This window comes from Manduca sexta, chromosome 1 (assembly GCF_014839805.1).
Source record: "Manduca sexta isolate Smith_Timp_Sample1 chromosome 1, JHU_Msex_v1.0, whole genome shotgun sequence".
Lineage (NCBI taxonomy): Eukaryota > Metazoa > Arthropoda > Insecta > Lepidoptera > Sphingidae > Manduca > Manduca sexta.
In genome coordinates this window covers 5,549,271-5,571,662 of record NC_051115.1, presented here as the reverse complement: position 1 = coordinate 5,571,662, position 22,392 = coordinate 5,549,271, and the positions used below count along the sequence as shown (strand labels likewise).

General features: G+C 37.8%; 1 protein-coding gene across 1 annotated transcript in view; it reads left to right on the top strand.

Moving 5' to 3' along the window:
* Positions 1-22,392, top strand: part of LOC115451560 (cytoplasmic aconitate hydratase) — a 54,906-nt gene that overhangs the window by 10,902 nt on the left and 21,612 nt on the right. The window contains exons 3-11 of the mRNA XM_037439947.1: positions 2,433-2,599; positions 3,130-3,275; positions 4,329-4,398; positions 4,959-5,021; positions 6,919-7,045; positions 8,381-8,511; positions 10,276-10,447; positions 10,800-10,900; positions 11,905-12,021. Of these exons, the coding sequence (XP_037295844.1) occupies positions 2,433-2,599; positions 3,130-3,275; positions 4,329-4,398; positions 4,959-5,021; positions 6,919-7,045; positions 8,381-8,511; positions 10,276-10,447; positions 10,800-10,900; positions 11,905-12,021 (1,094 nt within the window). The remainder of the gene's footprint in view (positions 1-2,432; positions 2,600-3,129; positions 3,276-4,328; positions 4,399-4,958; positions 5,022-6,918; positions 7,046-8,380; positions 8,512-10,275; positions 10,448-10,799; positions 10,901-11,904; positions 12,022-22,392) is intronic.

The window sequence follows — 22,392 nt, the reverse complement described above, 5'->3', positions numbered from 1 at the left end:
GCGACTTTGTTTTAATACTATGTAGTGATAGTATTTTGGTCTCCTTGGCAGCCAAAGTAAAGCTCTTGTCCCCTCTCCCAGGAGTACGTATTAGGCATGTTACAAAATCTGTTTTATTTTTTTTATGAATATATAATAACTAGCTTCTGCCCGCGGCTCCGCCCGCGTGTTACTTTTTCCGGGGTAAACTTTTGTGTTACAAACGGACATATACATTCCCGGGGTAGAAAAGCTAATGTTCTTCCCAGAGTCTCCAACTACGCAGGGGCGGCTGTGGAAGCAGACTTAGACATTTCCGTCAGAGGAAGCTCGCAGTCGTCCCTAATGCGCCGAAGAGAGCCACCGCGGAGTTTTAGTTGGTATGCCGTGCGTTGTATATAGGTTAGGGACTTGGCCCGGCGGTCGCCTGAAGAAGGTCTACATCAAATCCGGGCGGCGCAATGCCGGGTCGTAAGGCACGGTGACCCCAATATAACCGCTCAGTCGCCCCCCACGAAGGCTGAGCGGTAGTCATAAGACACTTTCTCCGCGAAAACAAAAAAAAAAAAAAGAGTCTCCAACTATCTCCATACCAAATTTCATCTAAATCTGTTGGTTTGTTTTTGAGTTTAACGCGTACAAGCATACAGATGCAGCGGGGAACTTTGTTTTATAATATATTATTTAGAACATTTCAAAAGAAACAATTCCGTCATACATATTCCTTACGTAACTTTAACCGTTTACGCAGCGCACGCAACCGAAGCTCTCAAAACTAATAAATTTTCCCTCTTTTTGCAACATTTTTCATTACTGCTCCGCTCCCATTGGTCTTAGCGTGATGATATATAGCCTATAGCCTTCCACAAACACAGGGCTATCCAACTCTAAAAGATTTTTTCAATTGGAACCAATACTTCCTGAGATTAACGCGTTCAAACATACAAACTCTTCAGCTTTATATAGTTGTACTAGCGACCCGCCCCGGCTTCGCACGGGTGCAATGCTGATTATTTAATGGATGTTATTATTATACATATAAACCTTCCTCTTGAATCACTCTATCTATTAAAAAAACCGCATTAAAATCCGTTGCGTAGTTTTAAAGATTTAAGCATACAAAAGGATATAGGGACAGAGAAAGCGACTTTGTTTTATACTATGTAGTGATAAATAGTGAAATAAACAAGAATGGCCTCGAGGAAGTATGATTGACAAACATATTTTGACTTTCCGATTATAATGATGCAAGAAATGTAACGCTTGAGGCGTTTAAAACCAGTTGGGAAATTATCGCTCCAATAATAAACAAGTAATTTAGATTAAGATTATAAAGCATTCAGCCTTGTTACTATAAAAGTTTCTGTGATAGTAGGTGTTTTGGACGCCATTGCCCGCGAGTAATTCCTTTCCCGTTACATCAGAGGGTCTACTTCCGAAATCCGTAGTTTCGGATGAGGGATCTCACGTTTTGTTACTACGAAGTACGGATCGGATCCGTTCATCGCAATATTTCAGACATGGAATTTGTAAGAACTTGTAGGGTTTCGCTATCCATTTTTAAAACCACCTGCGAGGATATAGTTCCTCTGCTTTCTCAGAAATATACGGGAAATTGATGCTACCACTAAGGTAAGCTACAGAACGGTGACAGCGAAGTAATTTGGTAGTAAAGTTAAATCCATAGTTCGTGTTCTTCGTTTTGGATCTACGTTTCGACGTTCGTTCTTCGAAGTAGACCTTAAATCACTGCATGACGTCAGCGCTATCTTTTTTCTTCAACCGCCCCGGCTAAGTGACCCTACTGTACCTGATGGTAAGAGCTCCAATAGTGTCGACTGACGAGAGATGATTACCCCTCAGTCGACACAATTATGTTTGAACAGGATATACATAGGCTGATCACGCGACTCACGTGAGCCACTATGGCGGGTTTTAGCTTGTGTACGGTCGCTATCCGGGCGTATATAAATATCCCACCACCAGCTATTTAAAGAATCTGTTAATTTTCTCCCATTTGTGTCCTTATCACCTCTTGATTTCGGTGTAAATTTTCATTTTTCTGAATCTTATAGCGGCGATAGCCTAGTTGGGTGTAGAACGGACTGCCGAGACGAATGTCCGCAGGTTCAAATCCCAAGGGCACACACCTCTGGCTTTTCTAAAAAATCATGTGTGTATTCTTTGTGAATTTATCGTTCGCTTTAACGGTGAAGGAAAACATCGTGAGGAAACCTGCACATCTGAGAAGTTCTCTATAGGAATTTCGAAGGTGTGTGAAGTCTACCAATCCGCACTACAGCGTGGTGGACTAAGGCCTAATCCCTCTCAGTAGTAGAGGAGGCCCGCGCTCAGCAGTGGGCAAGTATATAATACAGGGCTGATATTATTATTATTATTATTTCATTTTTCATTCATTAGTGTTTTCTCTAACCAATACTGTTACTCCACAGATCGTCTCCCCTACAGCATCAGAGTACTCCTGGAGTCGTGCGTGAGGAACTGCGACGAGTTCCAGGTGCTGTCCAAGGATGTGCAGAATGTCCTCGATTGGGAACAGAACCAGGCCGTGGAGGGGGGCGTGGAGATCGCTTTTAAACCCGCCAGGGTGATATTACAGGTACGTCTTATTTCATAACATCGATGGTTGAAAGGCTAATTGACGTAAGCGAAATTATATAGATAGAATAGATAATCGCAATAATTATGCCGGCCTGTTCAAAACCGGTTATTAATTCCAGCTTTACACCTTGTATCTATATGAATACAATGCTACCATAAGCAACCTGATAACTCTGCTAAGGGGCCGTTCAAGGTTTACATAACGTAATTTGGAGGGGTGCGGGAACTCATGAAACGTTACGATGCGTTACAGGCGGCAGGGGGGGTTCGTACAACGCGTCATGTAACATTGATTATTTTATTTTAAAATAACAAAGGTATTTTAGCGACTTTCCGGTACTTTGCGTGACATAATTGTAAATATTAGAAAAAATGAAACTTTCGAGTTACGTAACTTTTGGAGGGGTGGGGGACATACACTAAAATGTTACGGCGCGTTACATTGGGCTAAACAATCTTCAAAAATTGTGTTACATAATACTTGAACGGCCTCTAAAGATAAAAAGCGATGGTATAACTTTGTTCCAGGATCTCACAGGAGTTCCAGCGGTAGTCGACTTCGCAGCGATGAGAGATGCTGTGAAAGACTTGGGCGGCGATCCCCAGAAGATCAACCCGATATGTCCAGCTGATTTGGTGATCGATCACTCAGTGCAGGTCGACTTCGCTAGAACGTAAGTAGGCTGGTAGATTAAGTCGATGCAGAGTTGATTTTAAGTCGAATTGATAATTTTGAGCATTGCTAGAATGCAATTTTTAAGTACATACGGTCAGGGGTGGGGGGTAGGCTAAGTCGACATTGAGTCGAAAGTAAGGCGAATTGTGAAATTTAAGCCATTTAACACCAAAAACGTAACTATTACAAATAGAGGCTGCGGGGCTAAGTCGACGCAGAGTCGAAACTAAGGCGAATAATTTTTAAACAAGCTTCGTTAGAACGTATATTTCATATACAGGGTCATGTTGACATTGCGTTACTAATTGAAACCACATACTCGTCCTCCTTGGTTGTCTTTACGATGGTAAAAAAGCAAATTCATTTCAAATGTTACAACTTGCAACGCGCCCACACAATTTAGTTACGTTATAGTCAGTGCTTGTCAAAATTGTTTGCCTGTTTTGTAATCATGTTCCTAAGACAGTGTACACTCAAATGGCTTAGTATTACTTCTATGCTTGTCATTTGGCTGAGGATTGTACTTTCGACATAACAGTCGCAGTGCGTGCACATAGGGCCGCTGTGATTGGCTAATATTGACACAACTTCACTTCAGTCGGCTGTCGATAAACAAACCTGAACATAGCCACAGATAACTATGACAGCCGACACTGTTCGGGCGCACTTGTCCTCATATTATTGTTTGTGAATACAAGTATAACCATTGATGTTTATTCTATAGACACGGACGTCCATATTAACTTTGTTCAAAGTCTGAACTAAAATGGCAACCAAAACGTCACTGTTATAACCTATTTATTCACTTGACCAACAAATAATTTTACTTATTTGACTTATATTTTTTATTTAAAATCCAGATTTACACTTAGACTCGATTTCTTATATCATGAGCGCTCCGTACACAACCACAAGCTGCCAATGTTGACCATCTAAAGTCAGTTTGAATGGATTGCAGTTCAAATCAGTTGAACAGAGCGAATATTCGGAACGCCAAATTTAGTGCGTAGTACATATATATCGATGAGTGTAACTATATCTAATTTTGCAGCCCAGACGCGCTAAACAAGAACCAGGAGTTAGAATTCGAAAGGAACAAGGAGAGGTTCCAGTTTTTGAAAGTGAGTAATTTGATTTTTATAATTGACTAGTTGACCCGACAGACGTTGTCCCGTCTTAACTATGATTTTGCAGCGCGCATTCTGTCAATCGCTGACAGTTATTTCAAACAATTGACAGTTATATAAAATTAATATTTTCGTTAAGTTTTCTTAAATTTTCTAATTTTCCGAACATTTTTTAGAATTTTTTCTTTCATAAGAACCTTCTCCTGACAATTTCCCGTCCTCACACCACTACAACTCCTGGAGGATCAGCAGTGGCACGCATGACACCGAGCGGTGAAGCTCAGAGTCTCAGGGAACACTTGTCATTATCCCGCAACGATAATCAAATAGATAGGGAGGTGGAAATATTAATTGTCCACTTCCCTCCATAGCAATGTGACAAAATCATGATCTAAGCCGTTTTAACCTCAAGGATAGGGACGTTTACAACTAGATAAGCTAGTTAAAAAGCACCACGGATAAAATTAAAAGAAACCTTGACTTATAAGCGCTATATTCGCTTACGTGATGAATTTTATTTTATGTAATAATGGTAATATATTTCTGGTTGACAGTGGGGCGCCCAAGCCTTCGACAACATGCTGATAGTGCCGCCCGGCTCCGGTATTGTGCATCAGGTAAGAACGTAGCGACCTTATACAGGATGTTTAAACCTGCCATAGTGGCCCACATTTCTGGGATCATCCTGTGTAACTAAAGGGGAGGAAAGTGATGCCACCCCGGTACCCGCTTTACGCCTTTTTATTAAAGATCAAATGTTTATACAGGGTCATTTTGACATCGCGTTACTAAATGAAACCACATACTTATCTACTTGGAAATAACACTACAATAAGTTACTTGAGCCGTAGATGTAAAATAAAAAAGTAAGTTTTAAACGAAATAAATATGAATAAAAAGTCATTTTATGTTTACGCGCCCTAATGCCACTACTACTACTCTAAGAATTCGTCGCAACGACATCATACTTACAGTCAGAAATACACACACACACGACATATTTGCATTAGACCAAATAAAATATTAAAAAATCAGAAAAATAAAACCAGGATTTATGGTGAATATATTAGTTACTAGCTTTTGCTCGCGGCTTCGCCCGCGTGAAGGTGTTTTCCAGGATAAAATTCCACTGTTTGATAAAAGTCTTGCTACATATTTTCCCGGTACTTATAGGTTCAAACTAATTTTATCCCCAATCTATAATTTCAGTTCAATCAGTCGAAAATCTAAGAACATTTATACAAACTTTCATCCCCTATTTTATCCCCTTAAGGGTAGAATTTATCAAAATCCTTTCTTAGGGGATGCCTACGTCATAGTAGCTTTATGCATGTAAAGTCTTAGCCCGATCCGTCCAATGGTTTGGGCTGTTCCTTGATATATCACTGTCAGTCACCTTTGAGTTATATATTATATTAACAACTGAAGTTAGCTAAAATTGAGTTTCTCGAAGCCGACCACTATTTATGTACTATGTATTTTGAGACTATGCAATTTTGTCGCGTTCGCGATTCACTTTCACTTTTGTTGAGTTTCAGAACGCGATATTAGATCCTCCAACGCGCACGCGAATTTGAACTTTATGCAGCGGTAATAAATTACAAATTGACTCTCCATTTTATTTAGAAAACGTTTGTATGGGAAATAGAAAAATGCTGTTTTGAGGATTTTCCCGGCAATTATTCGAATTTTTCTCACCTTTTAAATCTTCCCTAGACCTCCACGAATAATTCAAGACCAAGATAAGATGAATCCGTTCAGCCGTTCTCGAGTTTTAGCGAGACTAACGAACAGCAATTGATTTTTATATATATAGATTAATGTATGATTTTTGTCACAATGTCAGCAAAGGTGAAGACGAGCATGTGGTTTCATTTAGTAACACAATGTCGACATGACCCTGTATAAACCGGTGTTCTTTTTGTATTTTTAAAGTTAAGCTTGTCAAGTTTGAACTTATATTTATTTTTATTTATTTACAAATCATAGCACTTACATCATATGGGTAATTACAATTGAGGATGCGCACTAAGTTTAAAACTTGTATCGCGTATCCTTAACACACCAGTAACAATAATTGAATTTGTCAAACTAATTCGAAGTCTCAAGGTTACGAAAAGAAATTAAAACAAATAATAATAATAATAACTGCAGAAATCTCTATAAATAATGAACTACTAAAGTAAAACATCTTTGCGGCGATAGCCTAGTTGGGTGTGGAACGGACTGCCGACACGAATGTCCGCAGGTTCAAATCCCAAAGGGCATACACCTCTGTCTTTTCTAAAAAAATATGTGTGTAGTCTTTGTGAATTATCACTTGCTTAACGGTGAAGAAATACATCGTAAGGAACTATGCATACCTGAGATATTCTCTATTAGGAATTTTCGAGGGTGTGTGAAGTCTACCCGCACTACAGCGTGGTGGACTAAGGCCTAATCCTTCAGTAGAGGAGGCCCAGCAGTGGGACAGTATACAGGGCTGATATTATATAAATGCTATCTCTTTTCCAGGTGAATTTGGAATATTTAGCGCGCGTGGTCTTCACTGGAGAGCTTCTGTATCCTGACTCCGTGGTGGGCACCGACAGCCACACCACCATGATCAACGGGCTTGGAGTTGTCGGTTGGGGCGTTGGAGGTAAGATGCGCACACGTGATATATTTTTTTTGGTATATGAGATTTTTTTTATAAGTATATTTTTTAAAATGCATGCAAAATTTAACGGATAAATTATTTTCAACATTTACCTAATAAATAATAGATTTGAAGTTTGTTGGAAGGGGTAACTGTCAGACGGAAATAGCAAACTGTGACGTCACAGAGTCACTGGCCATAACGCTGCGTGCGTGAGAAAAAGATAGCGCGTTAACCCCACCACGCCCCCACTGTTGCTCACAATATTTTATATATGAATAACGCCTTATTTCCTAATAAATATTGATGCTGACTCCACAAAATAAATTATTTTTTGTATTTTTCTGTAACATAAAATAATAAAATGAAGTATCCAATAGGGGACCATCCTATATCCGATTTTGTACATTATTCTATATGTAATAGTTAATAACACGAAAAAGAAGCACTCCTGCGAAAACTGCATAAAAGTTAGTTAAAAAATGAGCGAGTAATTCATATTTCAAATATTGTAATAAGTAGCAGTGGGCGCGATGTGGGAGTATCGCTTCATCTCTTTCTTTCGCACGCGTCGTAATTCTCGATGACGTCAAATTTGGGTATTGCGTCTCACTTCAGTTTCTTGTTAATTACCCCTTCCACTGATATTCAAAGACTTATAACTTGTTGATTTTTTACCGGATTTTAATAATTCCTTCTGTGTTATAATTTATATAACGTATATATTTGATAATAGTAAAGAACGAAAATGAGTCCGGTACCCTATTGTAAGTAAACGTTCATGAATACGCGGGTACCGGAATACGCACACACGTACAAACACACACATTACCGCCAATACATAACAAAAAATGTGTAATTGTTAACCTTCTCCTTTTTTTAAGTCGGAAGAGAATTAAAGAAGTAGCCCCCCCCTCCCCCATAATGAACAGTAATCGGTTTAAATACATAAAAATATATACACACGAACAGAAAACCTCCATTTGTATATATTGGTTTCTTATGAGTTTAATAATATATATTTTTTTTACTTCTTTAAATGACGAGACGAGCTTACCGTTCGTCAGATGGTAAGCGATACGACCGGCAACACTAACACTTTGAATTACAAAGTGAATGAATTATTCCACTGCGCTCGTCTGAGACATGAGATGTTAATTATTACGTCCAGTAGTTACACTGGCTACAATGTTCAAACCGGAACACAACAGTGAGTACACACTGCTCGACAGAAATAGACATTGCGGTGGTACCCAGGTGGACTCTCGCATATAAGACACCTACCACATGTAAAAGTTTAAAATATAATATTAAGTTATAAAATGTGCCTTCTTTTAGGTATCGAAGCGGAAGCCGTGATGCTCGGTCAAGCGATAAGCATGCTGCTCCCCAAGGTGGTGGGGTACAAGCTTGTTGGCGAGCTGGACCCGCTGGTCACCTCCACCGACCTCGTGTTGACCATCACTAAGGTAATAAGTATAAAAGTATACTTAAATGAAGAATACTTTACTACATAGTATAAAACAAAGTCGCTTTCTCTGTCCCTATGTGTGTTTAAATCTTTAAAACTACGTAACGGATTTTGATGCGGTTTTTTTAATAGATAGAGTGATTCAAGAGGAAGGTTTATATGTATAATAATAACATCCATTAAATAGTCAGCATTGCACCCGTGCGAAGCCGGGGCGGGTCGCTAGTAAGAAATATAAAAGTATACTTAAGCAACTGAATGACAAAGAAAGATTATCTGGTTGCTGATTCCGTCAGCTTCCAAATTGAACATACTTATGCAGTAAGTACTTAGTGTAAATATTGTGTTATTGAAGTTATTTTATTTTATTTTATCCATTGAATTCTTTAATCAAGCTTATTAATGAACAATGAGGTTGAAAAACAATAATTCTCCCTACACGTTGATTATATCGTCGTTGTAGGTGGAGAACTAAATAACTCGGATTTTGGCCATTTTGGACTTTCATCACTTTTGTGTTGCCCAAAACATGGCGCATATTTTGGCCTAACAAGCATTTCATTATCTTATCCCGTTTCGAAATTGTAGCTTTTTTATGTTAAAAGTGGAGAAATAAATATATTCAAATAATATATATTTTGTTGAAGAAAAAAGTAAATGTTTAAATAATAAAACCAATAAACTGCGACTTATAATCTGTTCAATAGTAAAGAAATTAAATAAAATGAGTTGTTTAATTCTTCCTCGAGTCTATTGTTTAACAAAATGAATCAAGTGTGTAGAAGAATTAAACAACTTGATTTGTTTAATTTAGACATTGAAAATCCTAATGGTATTCACTTTACTAAACTCTATAATTGTAATTATTTAACCTTATAATTACTTTACCATATGGTTTCAAGTGTGGCAAAACTAAATAACTATACGAGTTATTTAGTTTATCTTATAAGATTTTATAAGAAGTTTTTATTTTTTTATATTTTTATTCTTCAGGCCAGAGTTTTTTTTGTTAATGCATAATATAATAGATAATAAGACCCAAGATATATAAAAATACCGACATTAAAATTATTTATAGTTTTTTAGTAATGCTTAAAAATAACGAAAAAAAACAGTTGCGTTTATCTCGAAACTAGAAATTTTGAGTTATTTAGTTGTCCACCTACAGCGACGATATGTTGTTTTAAATTATTACTAAGGTAATAAGTTAAAACTGGAAAGGTCTAGCAATATCACCAGAGCTATCTATACTATTATATGAAGCTAAAGTGTTTGTTTGTTTGAACGCGTTAATGTCAAGAACTATTGGTTTGAATTGAAAAAATGTTTAAGTGTTAGATAGCCCATTTGTCGAGGAAGGCTATAGGCTATATACCATCACGCTATGACCAATAGGAGCGGAGCATCAATGGAAAATGTTTATAACATTTTCAAATAGTCTAAAAACTAAATAAAATATCTTTGTAACGGCGCCTTTAGTAGCTGTCTCCTCTCGTCCGTAAACTTTATTTTATAATAGTTTCGTACGTTCGTTAGAAATTGAAAAAAAATTTTTTTTTTCATGATTATTTTGTTTGCGGTACAGACTCCAAAAAACTACAGACAATGAACGCAGCCGAAAGTTCGATATTGTACAAATATTTAATGTTTTTTTTCGTGATTTTTTTTTTTATAGAATTACTCTAAGTAAAAAAAAGTGAGGATTAAAATAAAAATGAAATGCGAGATTTTTTTGTTATGTTTTTTTTTTATTTATTTTCAGCACCTCCGCTCTCTCGGCGTGGTGGGCAAGTTCGTGGAATTCTTCGGCCCCGGAGTGTCCGCCCTTAGTATCGCGGACAGAGCCACGGTCGCGAACATGTGTCCGGAGTTCGGCGCGACGCTGGCGCATTTCCCGGTGGACGAGCGCTCGCTACAGTACCTCTACCAGACCAGTGAGATCATTTTTATGTTCCGGTACAAATCTTTTACCGGGAAAAAAGTCCGGTTTCCAAAAAAATCCGGAAATACTATTTGACCAGTAGCGATACGTGTTCCCGGTGTTAATGTGATTCCGGTTTCTTAAAAATCCTATTTTTCCTATAGCGATTCCGGTTTCCAAAAAAAACGGTATTGCTATTTGACCGCTAAGGATATGTTCGTTTTTCTCGGAAGGGGCTTTCTGTACACCAAGGACAAACAAAACATGTATTTTGTAAATATTCCGTAACAAATTCGACTTTCGCCTCATACCCTTCTCAAACTGCTCTGACTGTATTCAAAACGATGAAACTCTTCACGTTCCAGACCGTTCTAAGGAGAAGATCGACGTCATAGAAGCGTACCTCCGCGCTTCCAAACAGTTCAGGAACTACAGCGACCCGGCAGTGGACCCTGTGTTTTCAGAGGTATGGTCACTATGTTTATAGTCATTGACGTATATTCTATAGACACGAACGTTCATATAAACTATTTGTTCAAAATCTGAACTAAAATGGCAAGACGTCACTGTTATAACATATTTATTCACTCGAACAACAAATAATTTTACTTATTTGACTAATATTTTTAATTCACATCCAGGTTTACACTTAGACTCAAGTTCTTATATTATGAGCGCCACTCCGTACACAACCAAAAGCTGTCAATATTGTCCATACTAAAGTCAGGTGTACTGATTGCAGTACAGTTGAGTCGTACACAATGAGTGTTCGGAACGCCAGATCTAGTACGTAATACATATATAGCGTGGCGCTAATAATATAAAAACTCGAATCCAAGTGTAAAACTGGATGTGAATAAAAAATATTAGTCAAATAAATAAAATTATTTGTTGTTCAAGTGAATAAATAGGTTATAACAGTGACGTTTTGCCATTTTAGATCAGATTTTGAACAAATAGTTTATATGGACGTTCGTGTCTATAGAATATACGTCAATGCACACTCTATTTACCATCAGGTGCAGTGGGTGGCGCCGTGCACATACAAAAAAATAAATATGCTAGGATATGCCATTCTTATAGGATAAGCGGCGATAGCCTTGTTGGGTGTGGAACGGACTGCCAAGACGAATGTCCGCAGGTTCACATCCCAAGGGCACACACCTCTGACTTTTCTAAAATCATGTGTGTATTCTTTGTGAATTTATCGTTCGCTTTAATGAAGGAAAACGTCGTGAGGAAACCTGCACATCTCAGTTCTCTATAGGAATTTTGAGGGTGTGTGAAGTCTACCAATTCGCACTCCAGCGTGGTGGACTAAGGCCTAATCCCTCTCAGTAGTAGAGGAGGCCCGTGCTTAGCAGTGGGCAAGTATATCATACGGGGCTGATATTATTATGCCAACATCACGGTTAGCTATTGAAGAAAATCATCTTGGCTATTGTCCCTTACCATTTCTCTTCATTCCAGGTGGTGGAGTTAGATTTATCCACAGTGGTGACTTCAGTGAGCGGGCCCAAGCGGCCGCAAGACCGGGTGTCCGTCGCGATCATGAAGAAGGACTTCCAGGAATGTCTTACTAATAAGGTAAGGTTATTTAAGTAAGGTGAAGGAGCCCTATTCGGCCTATAGGGGCGAATCTGGTTTTTTGAAATTACGGGCTTTCTATATGACAGCTTCGATAGCCGTATAGGTAAGGAAGAGACTTTCCTGCCCTCACACCCACCACTACAACTCCTGTGAGGATCAGCAGTGGCGCGCATGACACCGAGCGGTGAAGCTCAGAGTCTCAGGGAACACTTGTCATTATCCCGCAACGAAATTAATCAAATAGAAAGATAGGGAGAAGTTGGAAATATGATTCCACTTCCCTCCATAGCAATGCGGGTGACTAAATCATGAACCAAGGAGGCGTTTTTGTTAGGATAGTTAATGCAGGAATGCAGGAAAACTTGTGGATAGTTTTTGTTAAACACAATTTTATTATTAAGGATATAAATCAACGACATTTGTTAACGACATATTGACAAAAGGAAGAACATGGAGGAGGTCAAAGACAATTATTTCTTTTGAAATATAATAGATGGCGCACGTATGATTTAGTAATAGATTATAATATTTGCATAATACAACAGTTTTAAGCTCAAGGATAGGGACGTTTACAACTAGATAAGTTATAAAGCACCACGGATAAAATTAAAAGAAAGGGTCCTATCACATGAGCTGTTAGGCATTTTACAATATTTACATATTTAATATATTAACTAATTTTGTGATAATTACAACACGTAGAAATACTGATCATGATTAAAACGATGATGCTGACCGACGTGTCTGTCCATTCACTGTAGTCATCACACACCCAGTGACAGAATCGTAAACATGTCTACTGAGTCAATGACAACTACAATAGAATAGACGTAATGATGATGTTGATGATGACACGATGACACTGTCCACTCACTGTAGTCATCACACACCCAGTGACAGAATCGTAAACATGTCTACTGAGTCAATGACAACTACAATAGAATAGACGTAATGATGATGTTGATGATGACACGATGACACTGTCCACTCACTGTAGTCATCACACACCCAGTGACAGAATCGTAAACATGTCTACTGAGTCAATGACAACTACAATAGAATAGACGTAATGATGATGTTGATGATGACACGATGACACTGTCCACTCACTGTAGTCATCACACACCCAGTGACAGAATTGTAAACATGTCTACTGAGTCAATGACAACTACAATAGAATAGACGTAATGATGATGTTGATGATGACACGATGACACTGTCCACTCACTGTAGTCATCACACACCCAGTGACAGAATCGTAAACATGTCTACTGAGTCAATGACAACTACAATAGAATAGACGTAATGATGATGTTGATGATGACACGATGACACTGTCCACTCACTGTAGTCATCACACACCCAGTGACAGAATTGTAAACATGTCTACTGAGTCAATGACAACTACAATAGAATAGACGTAATGATGATGTTGATGATGACACGATGACACTGTCTACTCACTGTAGTCATCACACACCCAGTGACAGAATTGTAAACATGTCTACTGAGTCAATGACAACTACAGTAGAATAGACGTAATGATGATGTTGATGATGACACGATGACACTGTCCACTCACTGTAGTCATCACACACCCAGTGACAGAATTGTAAACATGTCTACTGAGTCAATGACAACTACAATAGAATAGACGTAATGATGATGTTGATGATGACACGATGACACTGTCCACTCACTGTAGTCATCACACACCCAGTGACAGAATCGTAAACATGTCTACTGAGTCAATGACAACTACAATAGAATAGACGTAATGATGATGTTGATGATGACACGATGACACTGTCCACTCACTGTAGTCATCACACACCCAGTGACAGAATTGTAAACATGTCTACTGAGTCAATGACAACTACAATAGAATAGACGTAATGATGATGTTGATGATGACACGATGACACTGTCCACTCACTGTAGTCATCACACACCCAGTGACAGAATTGTAAACATGTCTACTGAGTCAATGACAACTACAATAGAATAGACGTAATGATGATGTTGATGATGACACGATGACACTGTCCACTCACTGTAGTCATCACACACCCAGTGACAGAATCGTAAACATGTCTACTGAGTCAATGACAACTACAATAGAATAGACGTAATGATGATGTTGATGATGACACGATGACACTGTCCACTCACTGTAGTCATCACACACCCAGTGACAGAATTGTAAACATGTCTACTGAGTCAATGACAACTACAATAGAATAGACGTAATGATGATGTTGATGATGACACGATGACACTGTCCACTCACTGTAGTCATCACACACCCAGTGACAGAATCGTAAACATGTCTACTGAGTCAATGACAACTACAATAGAATAGACGTAATGATGATGTTGATGATGACACGATGACACTGTCCACTCACTGTAGTCATGACACACCCAGTGACAGAATTGTAAACATGTCTACTGAGTCAATGACAACTACAATAGAATAGACGTAATGATGATGTTGATGATGACACGATGACACTGTCCACTCACTGTAGTCATCACACACCCAGTGACAGAATTGTAAACATGTCTACTGAGTCAGTGACAACTACAATAGAATAGACGTAATGATGATGTTGATGATGACACGATGACACTGTCCACTCACTGTAGTCATCACACACCCAGTGACAGAATTAAAACATGTCTACTAGGTCAATGACAACTATAATAAGATAGACATAATGATAATGACACGATGACACTGTCCACTCACTGTAGTCATCACACACCCAGTGACAGAATTAAAACATGTCTACTAGGTCAATGACAACTACAATAAAATAGACATAATGTTGATGATGATGATGACACGATGACACTGTCCACTCACTGTAGTCATCACACACCCAGTGACAGAATTGTAAACATGTCTACTGAGTCAATGACAACTACAATAAAATAGACATAATGTTGATGATGATGATGACACGATGACACGGTCCACTCACTGTAGTCATCATACACCCAGTGACAGAATTGTAAACATGTCTACTGAGTCAGTGACAACTACAATAGAATAGACGTAATGATAATGATGATGACACGATGACACTGTCCACTCACTGTAGTCATCACACACCCAGTGACAGAATTGTAAACATGTCTACTGAGTCAGTGACAACTACAATAGAATAGACGTAATGATGATGTTGATGATGACACGATGACACTGTCCACTCACTGTAGTCATCACACACCCAGTGACAGAATTAAAACATGTCTACTAGGTCAATGACAACTATAATAAGATAGACATAATGATAATGACACGATGACACTGTCCACTCACTGTAGTCATCACACACCCAGTGACAGAATTAAAACATGTCTACTAGGTCAATGACAACTACAATAAAATAGACATAATGTTGATGATGATGATGACACGATGACACTGTCCACTCACTGTAGTCATCACACACCCAGTGACAGAATTGTAAACATGTCTACTGAGTCAATGACAACTACAATAAAATAGACATAATGTTGATGATGATGATGACACGATGACACGGTCCACTCACTGTAGTCATCATACACCCAGTGACAGAATTGTAAACATGTCTACTGAGTCAGTGACAACTACAATAGAATAGACGTAATGATAATGATGATGACACGATGACACTGTCCACTCACTGTAGTCATCACACACCCAGTGACAGAATTGTAAACATGTCTACTGAGTCAGTGACAACTACAATAGAATAGACGTAATGATGATGTTGATGATGACACGATGACACTGTCCACTCACTGTAGTCATCACACACCCAGTGATAGAATTGTAAACATGTCTACTGAGTCAGTGACAACTACAATAGAATAGACGTAATGATGATGTTGATGATGACACGATGACACTGTCCACTCACTGTAGTCATCACACACCCAGTGACAGAATTGTAAACATGTCTACTGAGTCAGTGACAACTACAATAGAATAGACGTAATGATGATGTTGATGATGACACGATGACACTGTCCACTCACTGTAGTCATCACACACCCAGTGACAGAATTGTAAACATGTCTACTGAGTCAGTGACAACTACAATAGAATAGACGTAATGATGATGTTGATGATGACACGATGACACTGTCCACTCACTGTAGTCATCACACACCCAGTGATAGAATTGTAAACATGTCTACTGAGTCAGTGACAACTACAATAGAATAGACGTAATGATGATGTTGATGATGACACGATGACACTGTCCACTCACTGTAGTCATCACACACCCAGTGACAGAATTGTAAACATGTCTACTGAGTCAGTGACAACTACAATAGAATAGACGTAATGATGATGTTGATGATGACACGATGACACTGTCCACTCACTGTAGTCATCACACACCCAGTGACAGAATTGTAAACATGTCTACTGAGTCAATGACAACTACAATAAAATAGACATAATGTTGATGATGATGATGACACGATGACACTGTCCACTCATTGTAGTCATCACACACCCAGTGACAGAATTAAAACATGTCTACTAGGTCAATGACAACTACAATAGAATAGACGTAATGATGATGTTGATGATGACACGATGACACTGTCCACTCACTGTAGTCATCACACACCCAGTGACAGAATTGTAAACATGTCTACTGAGTCAATGACAACTACAATAGAATAGACGTAATGATGATGTTGATGATGACACGATGACACTGTCCACTCACTGTAGTCATCATACACCCAGTGACAGAATTGTAAACATGTCTACTGAGTCAATGACAACTACAATAGAATAGACGTAATGATGTTGATGATGACACGATGACACTGTCCACTCACTGTAGTCATCACACACCCAGTGACAGAATTGTAAACATGTCTACTGAGTCAGTGACAACTACAATAGAATAGACGTAATGATGATGTTGATGATGACACGATGACACTGTCCACTCACTGTAGTCATCACACACCCAGTGACAGAATTGTAAACATGTCTACTGAGTCAGTGACAACTACAATAGAATAGACGTAATGATGATGTTGATGATGACATGATGACACTGTCCACTCACTGTAGTCATCACACACCCAGTGACAGAATTGTAAACATGTCTACTGAGTCAATGACAACTACAATAGAATAGACGTAATGATGATGTTGATGATGACACGATGACACTGTCCACTCACTGTAGTCATCATACACCCAGTGACAGAATTGTAAACATGTCTACTGAGTCAATGACAACTACAATAGAATAGACGTAATGATGTTGATGATGACACGATGACACTGTCCACTCACTGTAGTCATCACACACCCAGTGACAGAATTGTAAACATGTCTACTGAGTCAGTGACAACTACAATAGAATAGACGTAATGATGATGTTGATGATGACACGATGACACTGTCCACTCACTGTAGTCATCACACACCCAGTGACAGAATTGTAAACATGTCTACTGAGTCAGTGACAACTACAATAGAATAGACGTAATGATGATGTTGATGATGACATGATGACACTGTCCACTCACTGTAGTCATCACACACCCAGTGACAGAATTGTAAACATGTCTACTGAGTCAATGACAACTACAATAAAATAGACGTAATGATGATGTTGATGATGACACGATGACACTGTCCACTCACTGTAGTCATCACACACCCAGTGACAGAATTGTAAACATGTCTACTGAGTCAGTGACAACTACAATAGAATAGACGTAATGATAATGATGATGACACGATGACACTGTCCACTCACTGTAGTCATCACACACCCAGTGACAGAATTAAAACATGTCTACTAGGTCAATGACAACTATAATAAGATAGACATAATGATAATGACACGATGACACTGTCCACTCACTGTAGTCATCACACACCCAGTGACAGAATTAAAACATGTCTACTAGGTCAATGACAACTACAATAAAATAGACATAATGTTGATGATGATGATGATGACACGATGACACTGTCCACTCACTGTAGTCATCACACACCCAGTGACAGAATTGTAAACATGTCTACTGAGTCAATGACAACTACAATAAAATAGACATAATGTTGATGATGATGATGACACGATGACACGGTCCACTCACTGTAGTCATCACACACCCAGTGACAGAATTGTAAACATGTCTACTGAGTCAGTGACAACTACAATAGAATAGACGTAATGATGATGTTGATGATGACACGATGACACTGTCCACTCACTGTAGTCATCACACACCCAGTGACAGAATTATAAACATGTCTACTGAGCCAATGACAACTACAATAAAATAGACAAGATTATAAAGCAATGGCACTTAATTATTGATTATTGATTGAAACCTAATTATTGATTCAACAGCTTTTCGCATTTTGTCTTGTCGAAGCACTTTTCACACTCTGTATAATAACAAATCTAATTATATGAGAATTTTATTTTACTTATTTTCTAAGTCGATGTTAAATACTATGTAACCATAGTACTTATCACACGAATGATAGGAAGTTACTGATCTATTTGCCCTAATAGTTAACTATTTATATTAATTTAAGGATAGCTGCATCCCCTCTTCCTTAATGATGTGATTAGCAGGTAATATAATTAAGTAATTAGTTAATCTCTTACGGGTAAAATAATTTTCATTGTGTATTGAGATGGTGTTGATTTAATTGGGTATATAGTATACTAGCGACCCGCCCCGGCTACACTACAGAAAAACTGTGAACGTTGTATATAAAAACATAGCAGCCCGCTCTGGCTTCGCACGGGTATAACATAACAAAATAACAGTATTTCTCCACTATTTAATGGATGTTATCATACATATATACCTTCCCCTTGAATCACTCTATCCATTAAAAAAAAACCGCATCAAAATCCGTCGCGTCGTTTTAAAGATTTAAGCATACAAAGGGACATAGGGACAGAGAACGCGACTTTGTTTTATACTATGTAGTGATATGAGTACATTCTGTTGAACTGGAATCACGAAATTTGGCAAGAAGAAAATACATTAAACTATATAGTTAGTTATAGACCGTCAGGGCCAAATTTTTGCTCCAAAAGTTATTACCAATTGGCAATAGTAGTCTTATTCGAAATGTCCGTGTGACAAGAACAGCGTCCTTAGATATTATTACAAAATAATATATTGACACAAAATATGCTAATATTCGCATTAAAATGGTGCAAATCATGATATAGAAAAATGTTAAGCATTTTACATTGACTTTTGCTATTTCAAGGTAGATTGAGTGATCAAAATGAGCGCAAAATTTTTGTATGACAATCTTCCCAATATCCACTCTATATAATCTAGAACTCTTTAGCAAGAAGCAATGTAATATTTATCTATGGCTATGTTCAGCTTTGTTTATCGGACAGCTGACTGAAGTGAAGTTGCTAATATTAGCTGATCACAGCGCCATGTGTACGCACTGAGACTGTCATGACGAAAGTACAAACTTATCACAGCTTTGCTCCGTACTTAGCTAAGTAACGTTTGTGAATAAAGGCCTGAGATCGCTTGATAGTGTCTTAAAACTAATTTTCTAGTTAAATAAATTCATCAGATAGTTTTCAATACAAAACCTTATCAGTAGTAGAGAAGGTCCTTAGCAGTAAGACGGTATGTACTTCAGGTCTTGGATTATAAATATATATATAAGCGATGTCATATTTATTCATTGACTAGTTCACCCGAGAGACGTTGTCCCGTCTTAACAATGAATTTGCAGCGCATTCTGTGAATCGCTGAAAGTAACTTTTCTTAAATTTTCTAACGTTCCGCTCAACTTTCTTAATTTTTTCTCTCATAAGATCCTTCTGATCATAACAAACACAACAAAAAAATAGTGAAATCGGTCCAGCCGTCCACGCGTGATAGCGTGACCAAGGGAAATAGGGATTCATTTTTATATATGTAGATGAGCGGCGATAGCCCAGTTGGGTGTGGAACGAACTGCCGAGACGAATGTCCGCATGTTCAAAATCCAAACAGACCTCTGACTTATCTAAAGTTAAGTGTGTATTCTTTGTGAATTATCGCTTATTTTAACGGTGAAGGAAAACATCGTGAGGAAACCTGTATACCTGAGAAGCTCTCTATAGGAATAGGTGTGTGAAGTCTACCCGCAGTACAGCGCGGTGGACTAAGGCCTATTCCCTCTCAGTAGAGGAGGCTCATGTAGCGGGACAGTATATTATAATACAGAGCAATACTATCACATTATATTTCTGTCAACATAACTTTGTTTATTGTTTACTCAGCATTTTTACTTACGCACCATTAATTAGGGATTAAAATTGTTTGTGTTGTACTTGTTTGTTTTGGCAAGTGTAATAGATGTTTACTTAAAAATAGAATAACAACAATTAATTAAACAATATCAACATCATAAAAATTTGAAACAACCAAAGAAAAAATAACATATATTTGGAATATGATGCTTAATTTGTTTTTCTATATCACGTATTACAATTTGAATAAATAGCTTCAAGACCTTAGATATTTTTATTACATAGATACGTTGTCCGAGCTCAATACTGGCAAGACGAAAGCAAGGTAATTGCCCGACATTCACTTAGTCAACCTCCAACCACTGTCGCGGCTAGTCGGCTTACTAACTTTTTGTATTTTTATAAATAAAATGCCGTCCTGTGTTTTTAGACGATGTACAAATTATACTTCAACTGCGAATGAAAAAACGTTTCATGTCATACGTTAGTAATAAGTATACACTATTTAACTTAATTTTTAACTAATGCAGGTTTCCTCACGATGTTTTCCTTCACCGTTAAAGCAAGCGATAATTCACAAAGAATATCCAAATAATTTTAGAAAAGTCAGAGGTGTGTTTGGGTTCTGAACCTGCGGACATTCGTCTCGGCAGTATGTTCTACAACCAACTAGGCTATCGCCGCTTTCTATATCACAACTTAATAATTTCTTTCTTTCTTTCAAAAGTGTAGTACAATAGAGGCTATTTTAGTATTATTGCTTACATAACCGACCGTTGTGAATTTCGTCATAGCATTAAAATATATCAATCAAGTTGGACAAAGCATTGAGCACACGCTGCACATGCGTCAATAGTGCATGGATGGCAGCACTGCCTTCATATTACTATTATAAATTGGCAAGTTCATTATATTTGTAAACAATAAATGCAGAAAACATTGGACTGGTTTATTCAACTTGTTTAACAACGTAGCATCATTAAAAGGTTTAAGTGTTTTGTATTTCTCTAACGGTGAAGGAAAACATTGTGAGGAAACCTGCATACCTGAGAAATTCTCTGTTAGGAATTTTTGAGGGTGTGTGAAGTCTGCCCGCACTACAGCGTGGTGGACCAAGGCCTATTCCCTCTCAGTAGTAGAGGAGGCCCGTGCAGCAGTGGGACAGTATATAATACAGGGCTGATATTATAATTATTTCTCTGTCTGTTTTGATAAAGTTGAACAAATATTGTTTACGTAAAAATAAAATAACAACATTAAACAAGTATTGATTGATCATTCAATCGAAAATAATTTGTAAAATAACATTAAATATATGTAAAATTAATATTTCATTATCAAACCTATATCTATACTATTATACTGGTGGTAGGTCTCTCATATGTAAGAATCCGCCTGGGTAGGTGCCACCGCAATGTCTATTACTACCAAGCAGTGTATAGTCACTGTTGTGTCCCGGTTTGAACATCGTAGCCAGTGTAACTACTGGACATAAACATCTCATGTGTCAGGAGAGCGCAGTGGAATACCAAACACATTGTAATTCAAGGTGTTGGTGTTTACTGTTTATCGTATCGCTTACCATCAGAACGGCAAGCTCGTCTCGTCATTCAAAGCAATAAAAAAACAAAATACATATAGCTTGAAGAGTTTGTTTATTTTTTTGTTTGTTTGATTGCGCGTATCTCAAGAACTGGTTCGAATTGAAAAAATATTTTACTGTTCGATAGCTCATTTATCGAAGAAGTCTATGAGTTACTCAACTCTAATGTAATAGATAAGAGATGACTAATTTAAGTCACAATTATTAGTTCTAATTAATTAATGGCTAATAAATGCTGCAAATGATTAATAATTCAAAACCATTAGATTTCTTGGTATGTACATAATTACGTAATGAATAATATAATTAGTTTTTAATGTACATAATGATTTCTGTTTACGCGAATGCTAGATATTGATGTAAACTATTTTTCGGATTTTATTATTATTAATTTTCTCCTGTTTCGACTTACAGTCTTCATGGTCACGGAGGAGATGTTGGTCATCCGAAAAGTCAATTACAATATCTACCTACATTTAACAATTATACTAC